The sequence below is a fragment of the Bos indicus x Bos taurus genome, chromosome 2, assembly GCF_003369695.1.
Source record: "Bos indicus x Bos taurus breed Angus x Brahman F1 hybrid chromosome 2, Bos_hybrid_MaternalHap_v2.0, whole genome shotgun sequence".
In the NCBI taxonomy this organism is placed as follows: Eukaryota; Metazoa; Chordata; class Mammalia; order Artiodactyla; family Bovidae; genus Bos; species Bos indicus x Bos taurus.
Genome location: NC_040077.1, coordinates 89,189,328 through 89,210,750, shown reverse-complemented (window position 1 = coordinate 89,210,750; position 21,423 = coordinate 89,189,328). Strand labels below are relative to the sequence as shown.

At 40.8% G+C, this 21,423-nt stretch overlaps 1 protein-coding gene across 1 annotated transcript in view; it reads right to left on the bottom strand.

Moving 5' to 3' along the window:
* Positions 1 to 12,274, bottom strand: part of LOC113906095 (aldehyde oxidase 4-like) — a 71,633-nt gene extending 59,359 nt beyond the window's left edge. The window contains exons 1-4 of the mRNA XM_027564076.1: positions 12,124 to 12,274; positions 9,935 to 9,992; positions 4,344 to 4,440; positions 1,754 to 1,862 (exon numbers count right to left, since the gene is read on the bottom strand). Of these exons, the coding sequence (XP_027419877.1) occupies positions 1,754 to 1,862; positions 4,344 to 4,440; positions 9,935 to 9,992; positions 12,124 to 12,177 (318 nt within the window). The 5' untranslated portion in view covers positions 12,178 to 12,274. The remainder of the gene's footprint in view (positions 1 to 1,753; positions 1,863 to 4,343; positions 4,441 to 9,934; positions 9,993 to 12,123) is intronic.
* Between the last annotated feature and the right edge of the window lie 9,149 nt (positions 12,275 to 21,423).

The window sequence follows — 21,423 nt, the reverse complement described above, 5'->3', positions numbered from 1 at the left end:
ATATTTCCATGGAGGCTGAGGTTAAACTTCTGATGTGATGTCATTGAATGTGGATACACTTACAAGGTACTTCCACTGTGTAGCTACAATAGACATAAATGTCCTCAAAAGCATAGGTGATAGAAAAATGTAGTAAAATGATTGGGATACAGTAAAAGTTACTATTTATTAACGTTTTTAATATCATTTACCTACTTTTAAGTTTGTATAGTTTAGTTTTTAGTAACAGCTGTGCTTAAAGCCTGGCTCACAAAATCCCTAACATTTACCAAGCGGCTCTCAGTTCAGTTCAGTTCAGTCACTCAGTCATGTCTGACTCTTTGCGACCCCATGAACCGCAGCACACCAGGCCTCCCTGTCCATCATCAACTCCCGGAGATTACCCAAACTTACATCCATTGAGTCGGTGATGCCATCCAACCATCTTATCGTCTGTCGTGGGCGTCTCCTCCTGCCCTTAATCTTTCCCAGAAGTAATCCAAGTCTATGCCCCAACCAGTAACACTGAAGAAGCTGAAGTTGAACGGTTCTATGAAGACCTACAAGACCTTTTAGAACTAACACCCCAAAAAGTTGTCCTTTTCATTATAGGGGACTGGAATGCAAAAGTAGGAAGTCAAGAAACACCTGGAGTAACAGGCAAATTTGGCCTTGGAGTACAGAATGAAGCAGGGCAAAGACTAATAGAGTTTTGACAAGAGAACACACTGGTCATAGCAAACACCCTCTTCCAACAACACAAGAGAAGCGGCTCTCACATGCCAGTAAAAGCCTGTTTGGGACACTCCTGAACTATCAAGTATTGTCAGAATTTGGGAGGAAGAAATCTGATAAGCTGCAGCATTAGGTTGTTTCCATAACTGTTAAGATGGTGAGCCAAGTGTGCAGTAAGAGCTTAATAAGGTCAAAAAGTCATTAAGTTTACAGTTGAAAGACAAGCACTACCAAAAGTGCTCATAAATGCAACATATCAACAGAGGAAGCTCTGCGCCTCCATGTTCTAACACAACCTTCTAGGGGAAGAAATTTCCAAGGAGATTACAGCAATCCATAATTTTCTTTCTACACCCTGCTTTTAAAACTTAACCTCCGAAGAAACTCTTGTTCAATAGTACATAAAAGTAATATTGCAGTTTCTTTTAAAAAGTCCTCTGAACATTAGTATCAATAAATACTTCGTCATTTTAGTTCTGCTTTATTGTAGCATGGTGTTCAGCTTCTCATGAGACATTTGGGGAGTATTTGTATACAAGATTAGCTTCTTATTCACAGTTTAGTAATTTTGAAATGTGGTAGACAAGTAGTATCTTCTATAAACTTCTAGTTTCCTATCTCATTTTCTTCTCTTATCAGACTGGGTTGTCCTTGTTTTAGTTTAGGGCAAGGATGAGACTGAGAAGTTAAGATATATTAAAATTATGAAGATGAAATCTCGGTTTATACACAAATCTCTCTCTCTTTTTAAAAAATTTTATTTTATTTTGGGCATCTTATTTTGGGATCTTAGTTCCCCCATCAGGGATGGAACCTATGCCCCCTTCAGTGGAAGACTACAGAATCTTAACCGCTGGCCCACCATGGAAGTCCCTATACACCAATCTCTGAAAAGATCCCTAGCTATGAAGCACTAAATCCCACAAAATGAGAATTTAAAAGCACAAAAAAATCTCAAAATTGATGACCTAACTGGAGTCCATTAGATTATGGAGGGTGCCGATACCAGCGCTGGGTCCCCACCACATTGTACTCTTACCTGCACGGGGTGAATCCTGGTTTTGATGCTTCCTACACCTTCCACAGTGGTGACAGCAGCCCCATGCAGAGAGCAGATGGGCACCAGGCACGCTGTAACTGGATAATGGCTGTGATGGGATTTTGTAAAGAGAACACATTGGAATCACACGCAGAGGGTAACATAATTCAGGGAGCTATTTCTAGAAAGGGTCTTGAGACTATATTTCCCTGAGAACAGAGAACACTAGATAAAAAACCATAACTTTTTGGAAGTGTTCAAGAAAGGACTTAACATATGGCTGGAGTAGAATGGTAGAGAGAAATGGAAAAAAAGAAAAATGAGTTTTGTGTAGAACCTCCAAGAGACCCTCATTCTTTGTTTATTTTTCTCATTCAGAGAAAAAAGGCTTTTTCTCATCATAAAATGATATACTGACTCATGTAAACCATCATGGGATAATTTACCCCAGTGATTCTCAACTGTGGGAAGTTTCTAAACATACAAAAGCTCTGGTTGCATGCTAGCCTAATTATTATTATTAATTTTTGGTCATGCCACACAGTATGTGGGATCTTAGTTCCCTGGCTAGGGATCGAACCCTGGCCCCCTACATTGGAAGCACAGAGTCTTAACCACTGGACTGCCAGGGAAGTCCAAGGTTAGCCTAATTAAACCAGAATCTTTGGGATGCAATCACTCCATCACTTTTCAAAGCTCCTTAGCTGATTCCAGTGTATGGGCAAGTATGAAAGCCATGGGTTTATGCCCCTGTCTTGACCATCTCTCTCACACTAGAGTCTGTATTATTGACACAGCAGATGTGGTTTCATCAGATTCTCATCCCACTGGTTGGGAATGGGGTCCAGGCTTCATTAGTCCAGTTTAGTTTCTCGGAAGAGTGCTTGGTATACAGAGCAAAAGTGAACCCTGGGTTATTGTGCATTTTTTTTTTTTTTTGTCCTCCAGCTGCCCTCCTCCATTAAGTTTAGTTTCTCTTAATGTTATCTCCCTCTCCCTTTTCTCTCAATTTTCCCAGGGCTCATTGCTTTCCCGTCTTAGCCTTATGCCTCATCCAGGAAATAGAAGCATATTCTCCTGTCACTGCCCAGCCCACACTTACTCATCTCTAGCTACAGTCAGCCTCACCCCCCAGTCCAAGCCTGGAGGGTGAGGACACCCCACCCCTCCTCCTCCCCTGTGCCCTGAATCCTTTCTATTCTTGTCTTCCCAAGGACTTGATTCATTATCAATTGCCCTTCTAACTTCTTCCTTTCTAGGGTCTCATTTCTCTAAATTCCCTTGAATTTAGAAGTTCAAGTGTTTTTTTGTGCTAACAATAAATCCCCAGGCCAATGTCTCTCTCCAGCCCATCTTTCTCCCCTTCTTAGTCAAGTTTCTTCAAAAGCTATCTATGCCTTCCTGGCCCTCCAGTCACTCCTGCGTATCTGTACCTCATCTTCCAGCCCCACAAGTCTGCTGACAGTGCTCTGGGAGCAATCTAATGGCTCTGAGCCATGTCCTGGTGTTTCATACTATTGCACTTCTACCACCTTGGAACTTTCTCTTCTGGATGCTCCTCCTTCATCCCTGGCTACCCCCTCTTGGTCTCCTTTGGGGGGTGTCTTTCTTTGCCCATCTCCCTGTCTCTTGTTCTGCAGTGTCCTGAGCTTGGAAGCTCTCCTGTGATTCCCGCTACATTCTAAACGACTATGGTTGAAAACCTGCTTTTACCACTAACTGGTCCTCATAACCTTGACAAGTTAGTTAACCCTCTTTGCCTCCATTCCCTCTTTTTTCAATATGAGTGACAGTTGAGTCTGTCTTAAAGTTGTTTTGGGGACTAAATATGATAACATGATGTAAACTATTTTGAACAGTGCCTAGCATTCAATAAACATTAGCTATTTCTATTGTCATTGTTAGTATCTATGTTGATAACTTTCAACAAATTAGTTCCAGATGAGACCTCTCCTCTGAGTAGTAGACCTGTCTATGTAGATACCTGTGGACAATTCCTCTCGCATGTCCCATAGTAATTGCTGTGCTATTCATCCAAAGCTAAACTCACCCCTTTCCTTTCTTTTGCTTCTCCTCTTCCTAATTTGTGAACAGCATAATCCAGAGACTTAAGACAAAAAACTTCGGAATCATGCTTGACAACTCTGCTACCGCATGCAATCAGTGAGCAAATTTACACTTTAGGTCAAGGTGACGTTAGCTCAGTCACACAGCATGATGGGAGGTCTCAGCCCTTCAAGGGAATAACTTTCCTAATGTATGTTGACCTAAACCTTCTCCCAGGACAATGCATCACTTCTTTGTGTGTAAACCCGTTCTTGCCTGGCCCTCAGTCAGATCTGCTCAAAAGCAAAGTAAATATCTGTACAGCAAGAGACAGAGTGGCCCTGAGAGACTGGAATCCAGGACAGATACACCCTGATGGGAAGAAAGTCCATAGGAAAGATCTGGAGCATGGTAAGTCACAGGAGAGCAGGTCCAGAGGCCATGTGAGTGCAATGGACACCTTGAGAGAGGAGAGGGGACACAGGGACAGGAAGTGGAGGTTCTGCATTCTTTTCAGAAGTGCTTGGGCCAATGCAAAGGATACTGGATCTTCTTGGTCTTTGGGTCGTATCTGGACACCATGACAGTGCAGGCACCGCAGCCTCCGCTCCCACAGCTGTATTTGGTGCCGGTGAGGTGGACTGGAAGGAAGGGGGTCAAGGAAAAGAAGGACCCAGGCTGCTATGCTTTCTATACTTTTCTTCCTCAGATACTGATAACAAGTGAGTCATTTTCTGGAGAAAAGATTCCTTGCTTAAGAGAGCTGTTCCACTTTTTGCACATAAGTGAGCTAATTGATGACAGGTGAGAAGATATCCCTACACACCTACATCACAGGGCTTTATCTGAAATCCCCGATGCATTTGTGAATGCGGCATTTTCTTGATTTTAGAAAGACAGTATGGTAGCTCTCCAGTGGGGTGAGGGCAGCACCTTATAATCAAAAGCTCATGCTTCTAAAGTGAGTTCTCTGGATATTCACACTGAGTGGGACACGTGAAGACTACAAAGAGCCTCATGCCAGTTAGATGATAGTCTTCATCCACATGAATAGGGAAAAGCCTGTTGAATTCAGAGTTGGGGACAATGGATTCTACACTCATATTGTTGCTGTGGAGGTGCTGGGAGGTGGTGCATATGTAAAACTTAGAAACCCCCACCAGGAAGTTTAACTTTTCCTGGTTCAGCAATGTAATGCTTTTATTTTCTTATAGGATTACAAGATTAGAGAATATGAATTGATAACTTGGTTCCTGAACCAGTAATATCAACAAACTCTTTCGTACCTCTTCCCTGTAAGATACTGGCATGTTTCCACAAAGAAAGAACAAATAACGTATGTGATCCTTTTGCTTCAGGTGCTATTAGAGTCTACTAGAATTTGCTTGGGACCTTTCCAGGTGAGGTTTAAGAAAGATTTCATGGGTGCATATTATCATTGGCTTGGGTGGAGGCTGAGAATAATTTCATCTTAGAAATTTCTGCCCATGAAGAGGTAATAACAGGTCAGGACACCGCAGAGTAGGAAGCTGAGATTCTCTGCAGAGGTTCAGAGTGGGTGGCACCCCACTTCCTCTGTTCCCTCGTCTGAGCCCACTCAGGCAAGTCAAGCTTGCTTTCTTCAGGCAGAGTCTCATGGGTGATGCCTTAGAGTGTTCCATTGACCTGAATGGAAAAGTCAGAGAAACCCCTTCTCTTTGCCTTTGGTGACCTGATATTTTCAAGCAAAGGAATCCAGGAGCCGTCTGACTCAAAGAAGAGTCAAATTTTGACTGTTCACTCTGTCAGACCTTAAAGCAGCTCTCTGCTTCTTGTGTTAACATTGCCTTGAGTGAAAAGTGAAAGGTTGATTCAACCAGCTGCTTTGCCCTCTGGTTACCACACAAGTAGTTTGATGCCTCCTTCCTCCAGTCCCGCCAGAAGTGCCTGATTCAGGCAGTTTCTTCCATGTTCTGTTGACTCATCCTAAAGCTCTTTGCTAGGTAGGGTGACCAGACAAAATATAGGACACCCAGTTAAATCTGAATTTCAGATAAAAAATGAATTATATTTTAGTGTAAGTATGTCCCATGCATTCAAATTCAAATTTACCTGGGCATACTATATTTCTATATGCTAAAGCTGACAACCCCACATAAGTCAAATACAAACAATAATATATCAGAAGTTTATTTTTTGGTCCTTTAAGAAAAGAGCTTTCTCAGGGCACCAAGATACACAACACTATGGGCATATACAGAAGTTACCCTGAGACTAAATGCTCACGGCCAGCGTGTGCAGTTGACCCTGGAATTTCCACTGACCTCTGGTCATTCATCAGTGAGTGATTGTGTCTTGCATGCCAAACTTGACTCTTTGCCTCAAGGATCTCACTCCTCATTCATCTCTTGCTATACCTTCCCCCAAAGCTGTACATCCATTGGAATAAACTGCTTTGGGTTCCTCTAAAGCAATATATTCTCTTGCCTCTGCACCACCCCATCCCCCCCACACCACCACCAAGTATACCCTTTTCCCCAAGAATTCCCCTTTCCCAGCAACTCCTACACAGCCCTTCTCTCTCCCTTCCTTCTTCAAGCCTGGTGGGAGTGCCCTGTCCATGTTCCCATAACACGGCACTCATCACACCCGCTATCTCTCTCTTCATTCTCTAGACTGAGGGTGGAGGCTGTGTCTTCTAGCTTACTTCTGCACACGTGGTGCTTGGTAAAATTCATCTACTGAATGAAGAGTTGTTTCAAGAACTGCAAGAAGTGATAGGGCTGGGTATGTGAAGAGTGAGGGAAAATGAGGATAAGCGTTTCCAGTTTTATCCTAGAGCCAGGATCTCACAGTTGCATTAAAGCAACTCCCTAATGACACATCCTTGCCGGGAGCCAGCACGGGAGTTCCCACGCATGACAAGGTCATGCAGGAGAGCCCTGACGGGCAAGGCGAGTCAGGGCTCAAGGGCTCCATCCCTGGTCTGCCTGAGTGTCTACCCCAAAACCAGAATCTGTCTGTTTTACCATTTCACGACTTTCACCAACTCTTCTGACATTAACGGGGGGCTATCCCCTACCACCTTTCTCTGAAGAAAATCAATTTAGAGCTCTAGTTAATAAATCTTCTGGGCATAATAGGAGTGTTTCAATTCAAACCCCTCTGATGACTTTCTGGCTTGTCTGACAGGTTTGTTCAGATTCACAGCCTCCCAACCACGTGAGGCGCGGGAAGCTTAAGATATTCTAACAATGCAGAGCTTCTCAGAGAGTTAAAATTGTTAGAAAAGAACTAGTAGAGGATTTCTTTGTTGAGCTAATGCTTGCTGCCAAGTTTCCATATCCCTTACCTGCTGTGTCCCTGGGAGTGTATTGATTAATATAGTTGGTGTATAGAAATGTAAGTAATAGCTTTAATGTTTGTAACCTTGGACCCTTGAGTTAATTCTTTTCTTGTTATAGCCCACCACACTTTTGCCCTATAGGAATGCAACTTTATCTAATGCTTTCGGAGGGTGGCACCTGACTTTAGAATAATCACCTTTAGAGAAAAATAAGTTTTCTGAAGAAAGGGTCATAGAAGGTTAACAGGCCTCCTGGCCAGAAGATGATGTAAATCACCTAAAACTTTTGCATATGATAAGTTTGCAGAAAGAAGGCCTGGCTTCGATAAGGATCAAGGACTGCTGACCTTGCATGACTCTACCTCTTCCCCCATTATCCTCTATGCACAACTTAAGGTATAAAAACTATTTTGGAAAATAAAGTGCAGGCCTTGCTCACCGAAGCTTGGTCTCCCCATGTCGTTCTTTCTCTTTCCTTTTCCTATTCAGGCTGATTCCATGGAGCACAGGGGCTCTCTGCGTTCACTTTCCTGCCTGGGCTTCTAAGACCCACTCGAGAAGGTGCCTAAGGTGGGGCACCTTCCACGATTCGAGAGGGTGCCTGCGGCCTACGTGAACAGAGCAAGTCCAGTGCTGGGGCCTTATTGGCTTTCTGTGTAAACCAAGGAATATCAGCTTCTTTTCTCTCCTCTATTTTCTCAACTGCAAAATTCTTTCCTTATCTCTTTCTCTATTTCTATCCTTTTCGCCAATGCCATCCTCCCAAGGGAATCCCTGGCTCCAACTGGGGCTGGACCCTGGCACATCCTCTTTAATCCATGTAGCTGTGGGACATCAACTCTTGCTGGTGCAGTATCTTGCTTTTACAGGTCAGATTGCTTAACAGCAGGCCAGGATCTGTCATGTAGAAGGAGAGGTAACATGAGGTTGCACCCCAGCAGGTCTGGGCAGCGTAGGTGAGTTGCCATTTCTTTCTCCAGGGGATCTTCCCGACCCAGGGATCAAACCCAGGTCTCCTGCACTGCAAGCAGACTCTTTACTGTGTGAGCCACCAGGGAAATGGGAGGCTGGGGATGATTCTGTCTAGGGCTCTATCAGCCTTGCTTACCTGGGAGCCCATGAATTTTCAGCTTGTTCCTAATATAGAGCTTCTTCACTTTGGGAGTCTAGAGAAAGCTTGGTAAAGTGTGGCACAGATGTAGATAGGTAAGAAAAGGGAAGTGACAGGGTATGCTGACTAACACAGATTTTAAAGCTGGGTAAATGGGAGGTGGCAAAACCAAGGAGGAAGGATTTGGCCTGTTTGGTTTTTTTGTTTTGTTTCAACTGTAATCCCAATTCCCTGAATAGTGAGTGCAATGGGGACACTGGGGGGCTATACTGGCTAGAGTAGTAGAATAATGGGGGTAGGAAACCAGGTTGAAATGTTAAATAGTGAGAGATGGAGTCAGCAGAGAAATGAGACATTAGGTACACACAGTTATTAGATAAGTCTGGCAAGGAAAGGTCAGGGAGAAAGGAAGTCATGCTTCATGTTTTTAGATGTGTGTGTTGGGAGGCCAAGAGCCAGAAGCAGAAGGAAACGAAGATTCTGGAGAGAGGATTGTCTGGCACACCACTGATTCCTCAGAGCTTAATACAGTGCCTTGTTCTTAGTAGACACTGACTAAGTATACTGATTTTTAACTTATAATTTGTCGATTTACAGGATCTCAGTTCTGTGACAAGGGATTGAACCCAAGCTATGTCAGTGAAAGCCTGGAATTCTAACCACTAGGTACTAGGAAACTCTGCCCAAAAAACCTCCAAATTATTTTGAAACAATTGTAGTTTCATAAGAAGTTGCAAAAATAGTACAGACTGCCCTATGGACCTGTTCCCTAGTTTCCCCCAATGCTGACATCCCGCAGAACTACAGTGCAACACCAAAACCGGGAAACTGACACGGGTATCATACCGAAGACAGATAACCAGAGGCTAGAGTTTCTTCAGATTTTGCCTCTTATGCATGCTCTCATACTATGTGGTATACTCAGCTCTATGCAACTGTATCTCATAGATCTGTGTAACCACTGCCACAGTCACTCTCTTGTGCTTTTACAGTTACACTCAAGCCCAAGAAATTCTTTTTGAATATTTACTGAAGGTGCAGGAGTAGTGAGATGTGAAAAAGGGTCCAGATCAGAAGTGAAGAGCTGGAGTGCATTAGTTATACAATGGAATTTTGAAATATGCTTATAAAACCTTGTTTTCTCTGATAAGGATTATTAAAAGGCATAGATGACAAGTCAATGAAATGCGCTTGTGGGAAGGTACACACATTGTCATTGTCAGTGGCACATATCCTTGAGCAAGTGGCTGGACATATTTAATCTTTTGGTTGGCTTGCCGTATTGGATTTTAATTCCCCAACCAGGGATTGAACCCATGCCCCCAGACATGGAAGTCTTAATCACTGGACCACTGGGGAAGTTCCTGGCTCGACATTTTCACATTCACACTGCTGAATATAAAATCATCATCAAGGTGACCATGGGGGCTCAAAAGTCAAAAAGTTATTTCCAACGTTAGCACACTCATGGTTCACTGGATGATCATTTTGGTTTTGCCCAGGCAAAAAATACAATGAATATAGCACATATCTGTCACTTTTAAATGCATTCTCTGAACTCCAACTAGACTGTGCAAATTGAATACAAGGTTATTTATCTAGAGCAAATACAAAAGGAAGAATGACTTCTTTTAGAAGTCTTAGCATGTTTTCTTTTTACCACCAAAGCCAGATTTATTACAGTAAAATAAAAGGATACGGATTTTCCTCAAGTAGAATAGTAGATATACTTCAGGATCAGCATTCTTCTCTATGACCTACATTGTGAAATAAGAAGGGATTTTAGGAAGATAATACCAGCATGTTATGGCAATCCTATCTGTTGTTTTGGGGGCATGTTTTGAAAGGTGCTGTCTTTGCAAGGACCAAAAACAACAAAAGAAGCCTTTTCTAACACTGGAACTAGAATTCTGGAGAAATAATGGAAGGCTGTTTCACTGTCTCTGAACTTTCTCATATATGTGACAACTGTAAGTTCTGGCTTATTTTTTCCTTAGAGTTACTCGGAAAGGATCCAGATAGGGAAACAGATTCCAAAATTGACTCAGGATAACTCAGCCACATGAAGTCATGAAATAGCTTAGCTAGAGAAGATTCTCTAAAGGAGTCATAGGAGAGTATGTTATGAGGGAGCCTCTTCTGTCCCCACCAGCTCCCCTTGCCCACTGAAACAGAGGTGCCTGGGTGAAGGAAGAGCTTAAGGGAACAGGAATCTCCCCTCTGCCTGTCACATGGCGCTCCAGGCTGCTAATCCCAATAGACTGAAGCCTGCACATGAGATAAAGTTATCTGTCCTCCCTGACTCAGGCAGATCTCTGCTGGGTACAGTCAGGCAAGATTAGAGAGGAGAATTGCAGCGGAACCCATCAGGAAGAGGTGCAACACTGAGACTAGAGACACAGGACCTTATTCCACTAAACGTATTTTTGATCACCCCAGAAAAAGTAACAAACCACATTGTTTTTCATAACTGCCTCCTATTTTCAAGTCTCCTTTTGAGCCCTCAGAAGATTCACTCAGCCACAGATGAGCTCAGTGCTCCCCATTCAGAATCTCAGCGTGCAGAGCAGGCTGAGTGAAATGTCATCGCAGAAGCAAAGCATTACACCTAGACTGCTCTAACACCTTAACTGTGTGGCTACAGAAATTATTTCCAAGGTGGAAACAAGATGAAGGTCGGGAGTGATGGCCTGCAAGCCAGGACCACTGTCCCTTCCTCCTGTGTGCCCTTACATTGAGGAGACACAGCCTGCTGACACCATTCTGTGCTATAAAGACATCGATGTTCCTGATGCAACATTCCAGGTCAATGTTTCTCAACCATTCTAATTGCCGGATCATTGCTACACTTGATTTAGTGTTGTCTTCATTCACGATACTGCTCCAAGCCCAAAGTAGCAGGCCAGGATGCTTTAGCCTCAAGGTTCATGGATCAGCCTGAAAGTATTTATTAGGGCAAAATAAGATCCTCCTTTGCTATTATTATCCCCAATGTCATATACTCCTTCTATTAAAACAGTGTTGTTGGGAGGGTGCCAGGTGTGCCCTGCCCCCAGCCCACCATGACCATGCTGTCTCACCTGCTGAAAGACCACCAGGCCAAGCAGAACGAATGCAAAAAGCTGCGGCCGAAGAGGCGAGAGGCCATCACTCCAGCCACCTGCCTGACAGAAGTTTTGGTGGATCACCTCAATGTGGGTGTGGCCCAGGCCAACAGGAGCCAGAGAAAGCTGGACAACAAGGTGAAGACCCTACAGATTCAGGCTGCCCAGTCTGCCAAGCGTACAGGTCAGTGGCTTGGGATGGTGGAGAACTTCAACCAGGTACAAATCAGGGATGTGCAGAACTGGGCTCAGAAAATCGAGCTGGACATGTGCACCATCACCACCATGCTGAAGTACATCTACAAAGGGCAGTGGCAGTCGGCCCCCTCCTAGCCCAGTTGCCCTCCCTTCCCTCACTCCTCCTACCTGCCCCGGTGGGCAGGAGGGAGGCTGATAGCCCATGAATAAAACACAAGCCTCCAAAGTAAAAAAATAAATAAAATAAAATAGTATTGCTAAACTCAAGCAGAGCTAACATCCATGTAATGGGAGGATGACATAGTTTTTAATGCCTGGGTCAGAATTCACTACCATTGTAATTTAACAAATAAAATGAGAGTTCCTTATTGATTCCAAAAGAAAAGAACAAACACTCCCAAGCTTTAATAATTTCGCACTAAAGCCTAAACTAACGACCCATGGTCAAGTTCATACTACTACATATGACTTGAAAAAGACAGAAAAGAGAGTTTAAATAAATAAGAAACAGTATTAGTGAAAGAAAATCAGCTTGGTTTTTATCTCTGACATATGAAAATTCATATTAATCATATCATAAACTTACCTTTCTTCCATTCACAAAAAAAATCAACTCATCAGAATTGGAAAGAGAAGGCATTATGCCAGAAAAAATACCTCCACCAAGATAGAGGGTTATTTTTTTCTTGGAGAGCAGATATGTTAGGGCAAAAACCTGGATGCTTATCAGCCTTGGGGAAGCCCGAGCTGCCAAAGCAGGAAGAGAAGAGGTGATTTATAGCCATCCTGGCAGACATGAAGCACCAACCAGAGCTCCCGGCCCGCCCAGCCCACAGGTGTGCCCTTCTCCTCCCTTCCCATGTCAGTCAGATCAGTGATTTTGCCAGTCCCCTTTGGAATCCAAGACTGGTTTTACTGGGGAAGGTGTTTAACATCAGGAATGAAAAAAATAAAAGAGAGTTTTAAATAGACTATTATTGTTTTTTTAACTAACTACACCATCGATTAATTCAATGCTATTAAAACTCATGACACTTTCTTAGGTTTTTCTACAGTTAAAAGGCAAAAGGAGATTTCACTATGTACATACCTTCATAACTTCTTTATCGAGACTTCATAAAAATGTGTCCTTAACTGCATTAAGCAAACTGCAAGTATATTTTCTTAATCTTTTTTTTCGTACTCACTTTCTTCTCTGAATTTGAGGGTTAAGACATCGAACTACTTAAAACCAGAAACATGTACAGAAGCTTACTATGGGCTGGAGACCCTTTTCAGGACTCCCTTAGTCCTACAGCAGCTTGATAAAGTGTTGTCATCTTCTCTTTAGAGATGTAGAAACCGCAGCACAGAGACATCAGGCAATTTGTCCAATGTCACACAGGCAATGATGGAAGAGTTGCTCCAGAGTCCGTGTCTTTGACCTTCTTTCTGTGCTCTAGATGGAAGGAAATGAAGCTGGAGAGGTGGCCAGTGGCCAGAGTCTGGGCCAGAGCATGGAGGGAGGCTTGGCAGGCATGATGAAGGTTTTGCTGAACTGTCTAAATATGATGGGAAGCCACTGGAAGGCTTTTAGTAGGGGTGACAGGATCTAGGTTTTTTTTTTTTTTCTTTAATTTTTTAAATTTAAATTTATTTATTTTAATTAGAGGCTAATTACTTTACAATATTGTATGGGTTTTGCCATACATCAACATAAATCCGCCATGGGTGTACACGTGTTCCCAATCCTGAACCCCTCTCCCACCACCCTCCGCATACCATCCCTCTGGGTCATTCCAGTGCACCAGCCCCAAGCATCCTGTATCCTGCATTGAACCTGGACTGGCGATTCATTTCTTATATTATATTATACATGTTTCAATGCCATTCTCCCAAATCACCGCCCCCCGCCCCCGCCTCCCCACAGAGTCCAAAAGACTATTCTATGCCTCTGTGTCTCTTTTGCTGTCTTGCATACAGGGTTATTGTTACCATCTTCCTAAATTCCATATATATGTGTTAGTATACTGTATTGGTGTTTTTCTTTCTGGCTTAGTTCACTCTGTATAATCAGCTCCAGTTTCATCCACCTCATTAGAACTGATTCAAATGTATTCTTTTTAATGGCTGAGTAATACTCCATTGTGTATATGTACCACAGCTTTCTTATCCATTCATCTGCTGATGGACATCTAGGTTGCTTCCATGTCCTGTCTATTATAAACAGTGCTGCTGATGAACATTGGGATACACGTGTCTTTTTCAATTCTGATTTCCTCAGTGTGTATGCCCAGCAGTGGGATTGCTGGGTTATATGGCAGTTCTATTTCCAGTTTTTAAAGGAATTTCCACACTGTTCTCCATAGTGGCTGTACTAGTTTGCATTCCCACCAACAGTGTAAGAGGGTTCCCTTTTCTCCACATCCTCTCCAGCATTTATTACTTGTAGACTTTTGGATAGCAGCCATTCTGACCGGCGTGAGATGGTACCTCATAGTGGTTTTGATTTGCATTTCTCTGATAATGAGTGATGTTGAGCATCTTTTCATGTGTTTGTTAGCCATCTGTATGTCTTCTTTGGAGAAATGTCTGTTTAGTTCTTTGGCCCATTTTTTGATTGGGTTATTCATTTTTCTGGAATTGAGCTGCAGGAGTTGCTGTATATTTTTGAGATTAGTTGTTTGTCAGTTGCTTCATTTGCTATTATTTTCTCCCATTCTGAAGGCTGTCTTTTCACCTTGCTTATAGTTTCTTTTGTTGTGCAGAAGCTTTTAATTTTAATTAGGTCCCATTTGTTTATTTTTGTTTTTATTTCCAATATTCTGGGAGGTGAGTCATAGAGGATCCTACTGTGATTTATGTTGGAGAGTGTTTTGCCTATGTTCTCCTCTAGGAGTTTTATAGTTTCTGGTCTTATGTTTAGATCTTTAATCTATTTTGAGTTTATTTTTGTGTATGGTGTTAGAAAGTGGTCTAGTTTCATTCTTTTACAAGTGGTTGACCAGTTTTCCCAGCACCACTTGTTAAAGAGATTGTCTTTAATCCATTGTATATTCTTGCCTCCTTTGTCAAAGATAAGATGTCCATAGGTGCATGGATTTATCTCTGGGCTTTCTATTTTGTTCCATTGATCAATATTTCTGTCTTTGTGCCAGTACCATACTGTCTTGATGACTGTGGCTTTGTAGTAGAGCCTGAAGTCAGGCAGGTTGATTCCTCCAGTTCCATTCTTCTTTCTCAAGATTGCTTTGGCTATTCGAGGTTTTTTTGTATTTCCATACAAATTGTGAAATTATTTATTCTAGCTCTGTGAAAAATACCGTTGGTAGCTTGATAGGGATTGCATTGAATCTATAGATTGCTTTGGGTAGTATACTCATTTTCACTATATTGATTCTTCCCATCCATGAACATGGTATGTTTCTCCATCTATTAGTGTCCTCTTTGATTTCTTTCACCAGTGTTTTATAGTTTTCTATATATAGGTCTTTAGTTTCTTTAGGTAGATATATCCCTAAGTATTTTATTCTTTTTGTTGCAATGGTAAATGGGATTGTTTCCTTAATTTCTCTTTCTGCTTTCTCATTATTAGTGTATAGGAATGCAAGGGATTTCTGTGTGTTGATTTTATATCCTGCAACTTTACTATATTCATTGATTAGCTCTAGTAATTTTCTGGTGGAGTCTTCAGGGTTTTCTATGTAGACAATCATGTCATCTGCAAACAGTGAGAGTTTTACTTCTTATTTTCCAATTTGGATTCCTTTTATCTCTTTTTCTGCTCTGATTGCTGTGGCCAAAACTGCCAAAACTATGTTGAATAGTAGTGGTGAAAGTGGGCACCCTTGTCTTGTTCCTGTCTTTAGGGGAAATGCTTTCAATTATTCACCATTGAGGATAATGTTTGCTGTGGGTTTTTCATATATAGCTTTTATTATGTTGAGGTATGTTCCTTCTATTCCTGCTTTCTGGAGAGTTTTTATCATAAATGGATGTTGGATTTTGTCAAAGACTTTCTCTGCATCTATTGAGATAATCATATGGTTTTTATTTTTCAATTTGTTAATGTGGTGTATTACATTGATTGATTTGTGGATATTGAAGAATCCTTGCATCCCTGGGATAAAGCCCACTTGATCATGGTGTATGATCTTTTTAACGTGTTGTTAGATTCTGATTGCTAGAATTTTGTTAAGGATTTTTGCATCTATGTTCATCAGTGATATTGGCCTGTAGTTTTCTTTTTTGTGGCATGTTTGTCAAGTTTTGGTATTAGAGTGATGGTGGCCTCATAGGATAAGTTTGGAGGTTTACCTTCCTCTGCAATTTTCTGGAAGGGTTTGAGTAGTATAGGTGTTAGCTCTCTTCTCTAAATTTTTGGTAGAATTCAGTTGTGAAGGCATCTGGACCTGGGCTTTTGTTTGCTGGAAGATTTCTGATTACAGTTTCAATTTCTGTGCCTGTGATGGGTCTGTTAAGATTTTCTACTTCTTCCTGGTTCAGTTTTGGAAAGTTGTACTTTTCTAAGAATTTGTCCATTTCTTCCACCTTGTCCATTTTATTGGCATGTAATTGCTGATAGTAGTCTCTTATGATCCTTTGTATTTGTGTGTTGTCTGTTGTGATCTCTCCATTTTCATTTCTAATTTTATTGATTTGATTTTTCTCCCTTTGTTTCTTGATGAGTCTAGCTAATGGTTTGTCAATTTTATTTATCCTTTCAAAGAACCAGCTTTTGGCTCTGTTGATTTTTGCTATGGTCTCCTTTGTTTCTTTTACATTCATTTCTGCCTTAATTTTAAAGATGTCTTTCCTTCTACTAACCCTGGGGTTCTCTTTATTTTATTTTATTTTTAAACTTTACATAATTGTATTAGTTTTGCCAAATATCAAAATGAATCTGCCACAGGTATACATGTGTTCCCCATCCTGAACCCTCCTCCCTCCTCCCTCCCCATACCATCCCTCTGGGTCGTCCCAGTGCACTAGCCCCAAGCATCCAGTATCGTGCATCGAACCTGGACTGGCAACTCATTTCTTACATGATATTTTACATGTTTCAGTGTCATTCTCCCAAATCTTCCCACCCTCTCCCTCTCCCACAGAGTCCATAAGACTGTTCTATACATCAGTGTCTCTTTTGCTGTCTCGTACACCGGGTTATTGTTACCATCTTTCTAAATTCCATATATATGCGTTAGTATACTGTATTTATGTTTTTCCTTCTGGCTTACTTCACTCTGTATAATAGGCTCCAGTTTCATCCACCTCATTAGAACTGATTCAAATGTATTCTTTTTAATGGCTGAGTAATACTCCATTGTGTATACGTACCACAGCTTTCTTATCCATTCATCTGCTGATGGACATCTAGGTTGCTTCCATGTCCTGGCTATTATAAACAGTGCTGCGATGAACATTGGGGTACACGTGTCTCTTTCCCTTCTGGTTTCCTCAGTGTGTATGCCCAGCAGTGGGATTGCTGGATCATAAGGCAGTTCTATTTCCAGTTTTTTAAGGAATCTCCACACTGTTCTCCATAGTGGCTGTACTAGTTTGCATTCCCACCAACAGTGTAAGAGGGTTCCCTTTTCTCCACACCCTCTCCAGCATTTATTATTTGTAGACTTTTGGATCTCAGCCATTCTGACTGGTGTGAAATGGTACCTCATAGTGGTTTTGATTTGCATTTCTCTGATAATGAGTGATGTTGAGCATCTTTTCATGTGTTTGTTAGCCATCTGTATGTCTTCTTTGGAGAAATGTCTGTTTAGTTCTTTGGCCCATTTTTTGATTGGGTCGTTTATTTTTCTGGAGTTGAGCTGTAGGAGTTGCTTGTATATTTTTGAGATTAGTTGTTTGTCAGTTGCTTCATTTGCTATTATTTTCTCCCATTCTGAAGGCTGTCTTTTCACCTTGCTGATAGTTTCCTTTGATGTGCAGAAGCTTTTAAGGTTAATTAGGTCCCATTTGTTTATTTTTGATTTTATTTCCAATATTCTGGGAGGTGGGTCATAGAGCATCCTGCTGTGATGTATGTCAGAGAGTGTTTTGCCTATGTTCTCCTCTAGGAGTTTTATAGTTTCTGGTCTTACGTTTAGATCTTTAATTCATTTTGAGTTTATTTTTGTGTATGGTGTTAGAAAGTGGTCTAGTTTCATTCTTTCACAAGTGGTTGACCAGATTTCCCAGCACCACTTGTTAAAGAGATTGTCTTTAATCCATTGTATATTCTTGCCTCCTTTGTCAAAGATAAGGTGTCCATATGTGTGTGGATTTATCTCTGGGCTTTCTATTTTATTCCATTGATCTATATTTCTGTCTTTGTGCCAGTACCATACTGTCTTGATAACTGTGGCTTTGTAGTAGAGCCTGAAGTCAGGCAGGTTGATTCCTCCAGTTCCATTCTTCTTTCTCAAGATAGCTTTGGCTATTCGAGGTTTTTTGTATTTCCATACAAATTGTGAAATTCTTTGTTCTAGCTCTGTGAAGAATACTGTTGGTAGCTTGATAGGGATTGCATTGAATCTATAGATTGCTTTGGGTAGTATACTCATTTTCACTATATTGATTCTTCCCATCCACGAACATGGTATGTTTCTCCATCTATTAGTGTCCTCTTTGATTTCTTTCACCAGTGTTTTATAGTTTTCTATATATAGGTCTTTAGTTTCTTTAGGTAGATACATTCCTAAGTATTTTATTCTTTCCGTTGCAATGGTGAATGGAATTGTTTCCTTAATTTCTCTTTCTGCTTTCTCATTATTAGTGTATAGGAATGCAAGGGATTTCTGTGTGTTGATTTTATATCCTGCAACTTTACTATATTCATTGATTAGCTCTAGTAATTTTCTGGTGGAGTCTTCAGGGTTTTCTATGTAGACAATCATGTCATCTGCAAACAGTGAGAGTTTTACTTCTTATTTTCCAATTTGGATTCCTTTTATCTCTTTTTCTGCTCTGATTGCTGTGGCCAAAACTGCCAAAACTATGTTGAATAGTAGTGGTGAAAGTGGGCACCCTTGTCTTGTTCCTGTCTTTAGGGGAAATGCTTTCAATTATTCACCATTGAGGATAATGTTTGCTGTGGGTTTTTCATATATAGCTTTTATTATGTTGAGGTATGTTCCTTCTATTCCTGCTTTCTGGAGAGTTTTTATCATAAATGGATGTTGGATTTTGTCAAAGACTTTCTCTGCATCTATTGAGATAATCATATGGTTTTTATTTTTCAATTTGTTAATGTGGTGTATTACATTGATTGATTTGTGGATATTGAAGAATCCTTGCATCCCTGGGATAAAGCCCACTTGATCATGGTGTATGATCTTTTTAATGTGTTGTTAGATTCTGATTGCTAGAATTTTGTTAAGGATTTTTGCATCTATGTTCATCAGTGATATTGGCCTGTAGTTTTCTTTTTTTGTGGGATCTTGTCAGGTTTGGTATTAGGGTGATGGTGGCCTCATAGAATGAGTTTGGAAGTTTACCTTCCTCTGCAATTTTTTGGAAGAGTTTGAGCAGGATAGGTGTTAGCTCTCTTCTCTAAATTTTTGGTAGAATTCAGCTGTGAAGCCGTCTGGACCGGGGCCTTTGTTTGCTGGAAGATTTTTGATTACAGTTTCAATTTCCGTGCTTGTGATGGGTCTGTTAAGATTTTCTATTTCTTCCTTTACCCTGGGGTTCTTCATTTCTTCCTTTTCTAGTTGCTTTAGGTGTAGAGTTAGGTTATTTATTTGACTTTTTTCTTGTTTCTTGAGGTATGCCTGTATTGCTATGAACTTTCCCCTTAGCACTGCTTTTACAGTGTCCCATAGGTTTTGGGTTGTTGTGTTTTCATTTTCATTCGTTTCTATGCATATTTTGATTTCTTTTTTGATTTCTTCTGTGGTTTATTGGTTATTCAGCAGCGTGTTGTTCAGCCTCCATATGTTGGAATTTTTTAATAGTTTTTCTCCTGTAATTGAGATCTAATCTTACTGCATTGTGGTCAGAAAAGGTTCTTGTAATGATTTCAATTTTTTTGAATTTTCCAAAGCTAGATTTATGGCCCAGGATGTGATCTATCCTTGAGAAGGTTCTGTGCGCACTTGAGAAAAAGGTGAAATTCATTGTTTTGGGGTGAAATGTCCTATAGATATCAATTAGGTCTAACTGGTCTATTGTATCATTTAAAGTTTGTGTTTCCTTGTTAATTTTCTGTTTAGTTGATCTATCCATAGGTGTGAGTGGGGTATTAAAGTCTCCCACTATTATTGTGTTATTGTTAATTTCCCCTTTCATATGTGTTAGCATTTGTCTTACATATTGTGGTGCTCCTATGTTGGGTGCAAATATATTTATAATTGTTATATCTTCTTCTTGAATTGATCCTTTGATCATTATGTAGTGTCCTTCTTTGTCTCTTTTCACAGCCTTTGTTTTAAAGTCTATTTTATCTGATATGAGTATTGCCACTCCTGCTTTCTTTTGATCTCTATTTGTATGGAATATCTTTTTCCAGCCCTTCACTTTCAGTCTGTATGTGTCCCCTGTTTTGAGGTGGGTCTCTTGTAGACAGCGTATATAGGGGTCTTGTTTTTGTATCCATTCAGCCAGCCTTTGTCTTTTGGTTGGGGCATTCGAACCATTTACGTTTAAGGTAATTATTGATAAGTATGATCCCTTTGCCATTTGCTTTATTGTTTTGGATTCGAATTTATACACTGTTTTTGTGTCTCCTGTCTAGAGAATATCCTTTAGCATTTGTTGGAGAGCTACTTTAGTGGTGCTGAATTCTCTCAGCTTTTGCTTGTCTGTAAAGCTTTTGATTTCTCCCTCATATTTGAATGAGATCCTTGCTGGGTACCGTAATCTGGGCTGTAGGTTATTTTCTTTCATCACTTTAAATATGTCTTGCCATTCCCTCCTGGCCTGAAGAGTTTCTGTTGAAAGATCAGCTGTTATCCTTATGGGAATCCCCTTGTGTGTTATTTGCTGTTTTTTCCTTGCTGCTTTTAATGTTTGTTCTTTGTGTTTGAACTTTGTTAATTTGATTAATATGTGTCTTGGGGTGTTTTGCCTTGGGTTTATCCCGTTTGGGACTCTCTGGGTTTCTTGGACTTGGGTGATTATTTCCTTCCCCATTTTAGAGAAGTTTTCAACTATTATCTCCTTAAGTATTTTCTCATGGTCTTTCTTTTTGTCTTCTTTTTCTGGGACTCCTGTGATTCGAATGTTGGAGCATTTAATATTGTCCTGGAGGTCTCTGAGATTGTCCTCATTTCTTTTAATTCATTTTTCTTTTTTCCTCTCTGATTCATTTATTTCTACCATTCTATCTTCTACTTTTCTAATCCTATCTTCTGCCTCCACTATTCTACTATTTGTTGCCTCCGGAGTGTTTTTGATCTCATTTATTGCATTATTCGTTATATATTGACTCTTTTTTTATTTATTCTAGGTCCTTGTTAAACCTTTCTTGCATTTTCTCAATCCTTGTCTCCAGGCTATTTATTTGTGATTCCATTTTTATTTCAAGATTTTGGATCATTTTCACTATCATTATTTGGAATTCTTTATCAGGTAGATTCCCTATCTCTTCCTCTTTTGTTTGGTTTGGTGGGCATTTATCCTGTTCCTTTACCTGCTGGGTATTCCTCTGTCTCTTCATATTGTTTATATTGCTGAGTTTGGGGTGGCCTTTCTGTATTCTGGCAGTTGGTGGAGTTCTCTTTATTATGGAGTTTCCTCACTGTGGGTGGGGTTGTATCAGTGGCTTGTCAAGGTTTCTTGGTTAAGGAAGCTTGTGTTGGTGTTCTGGTGGGTGGAGCTGGATTTCTTCTCTCTGGAGTGCAATGAAGTGTCTAGTAACGAGGTATGAGATGTCAATGGTTTTGGAGTAACTTTGGGCAGCCTGTATATT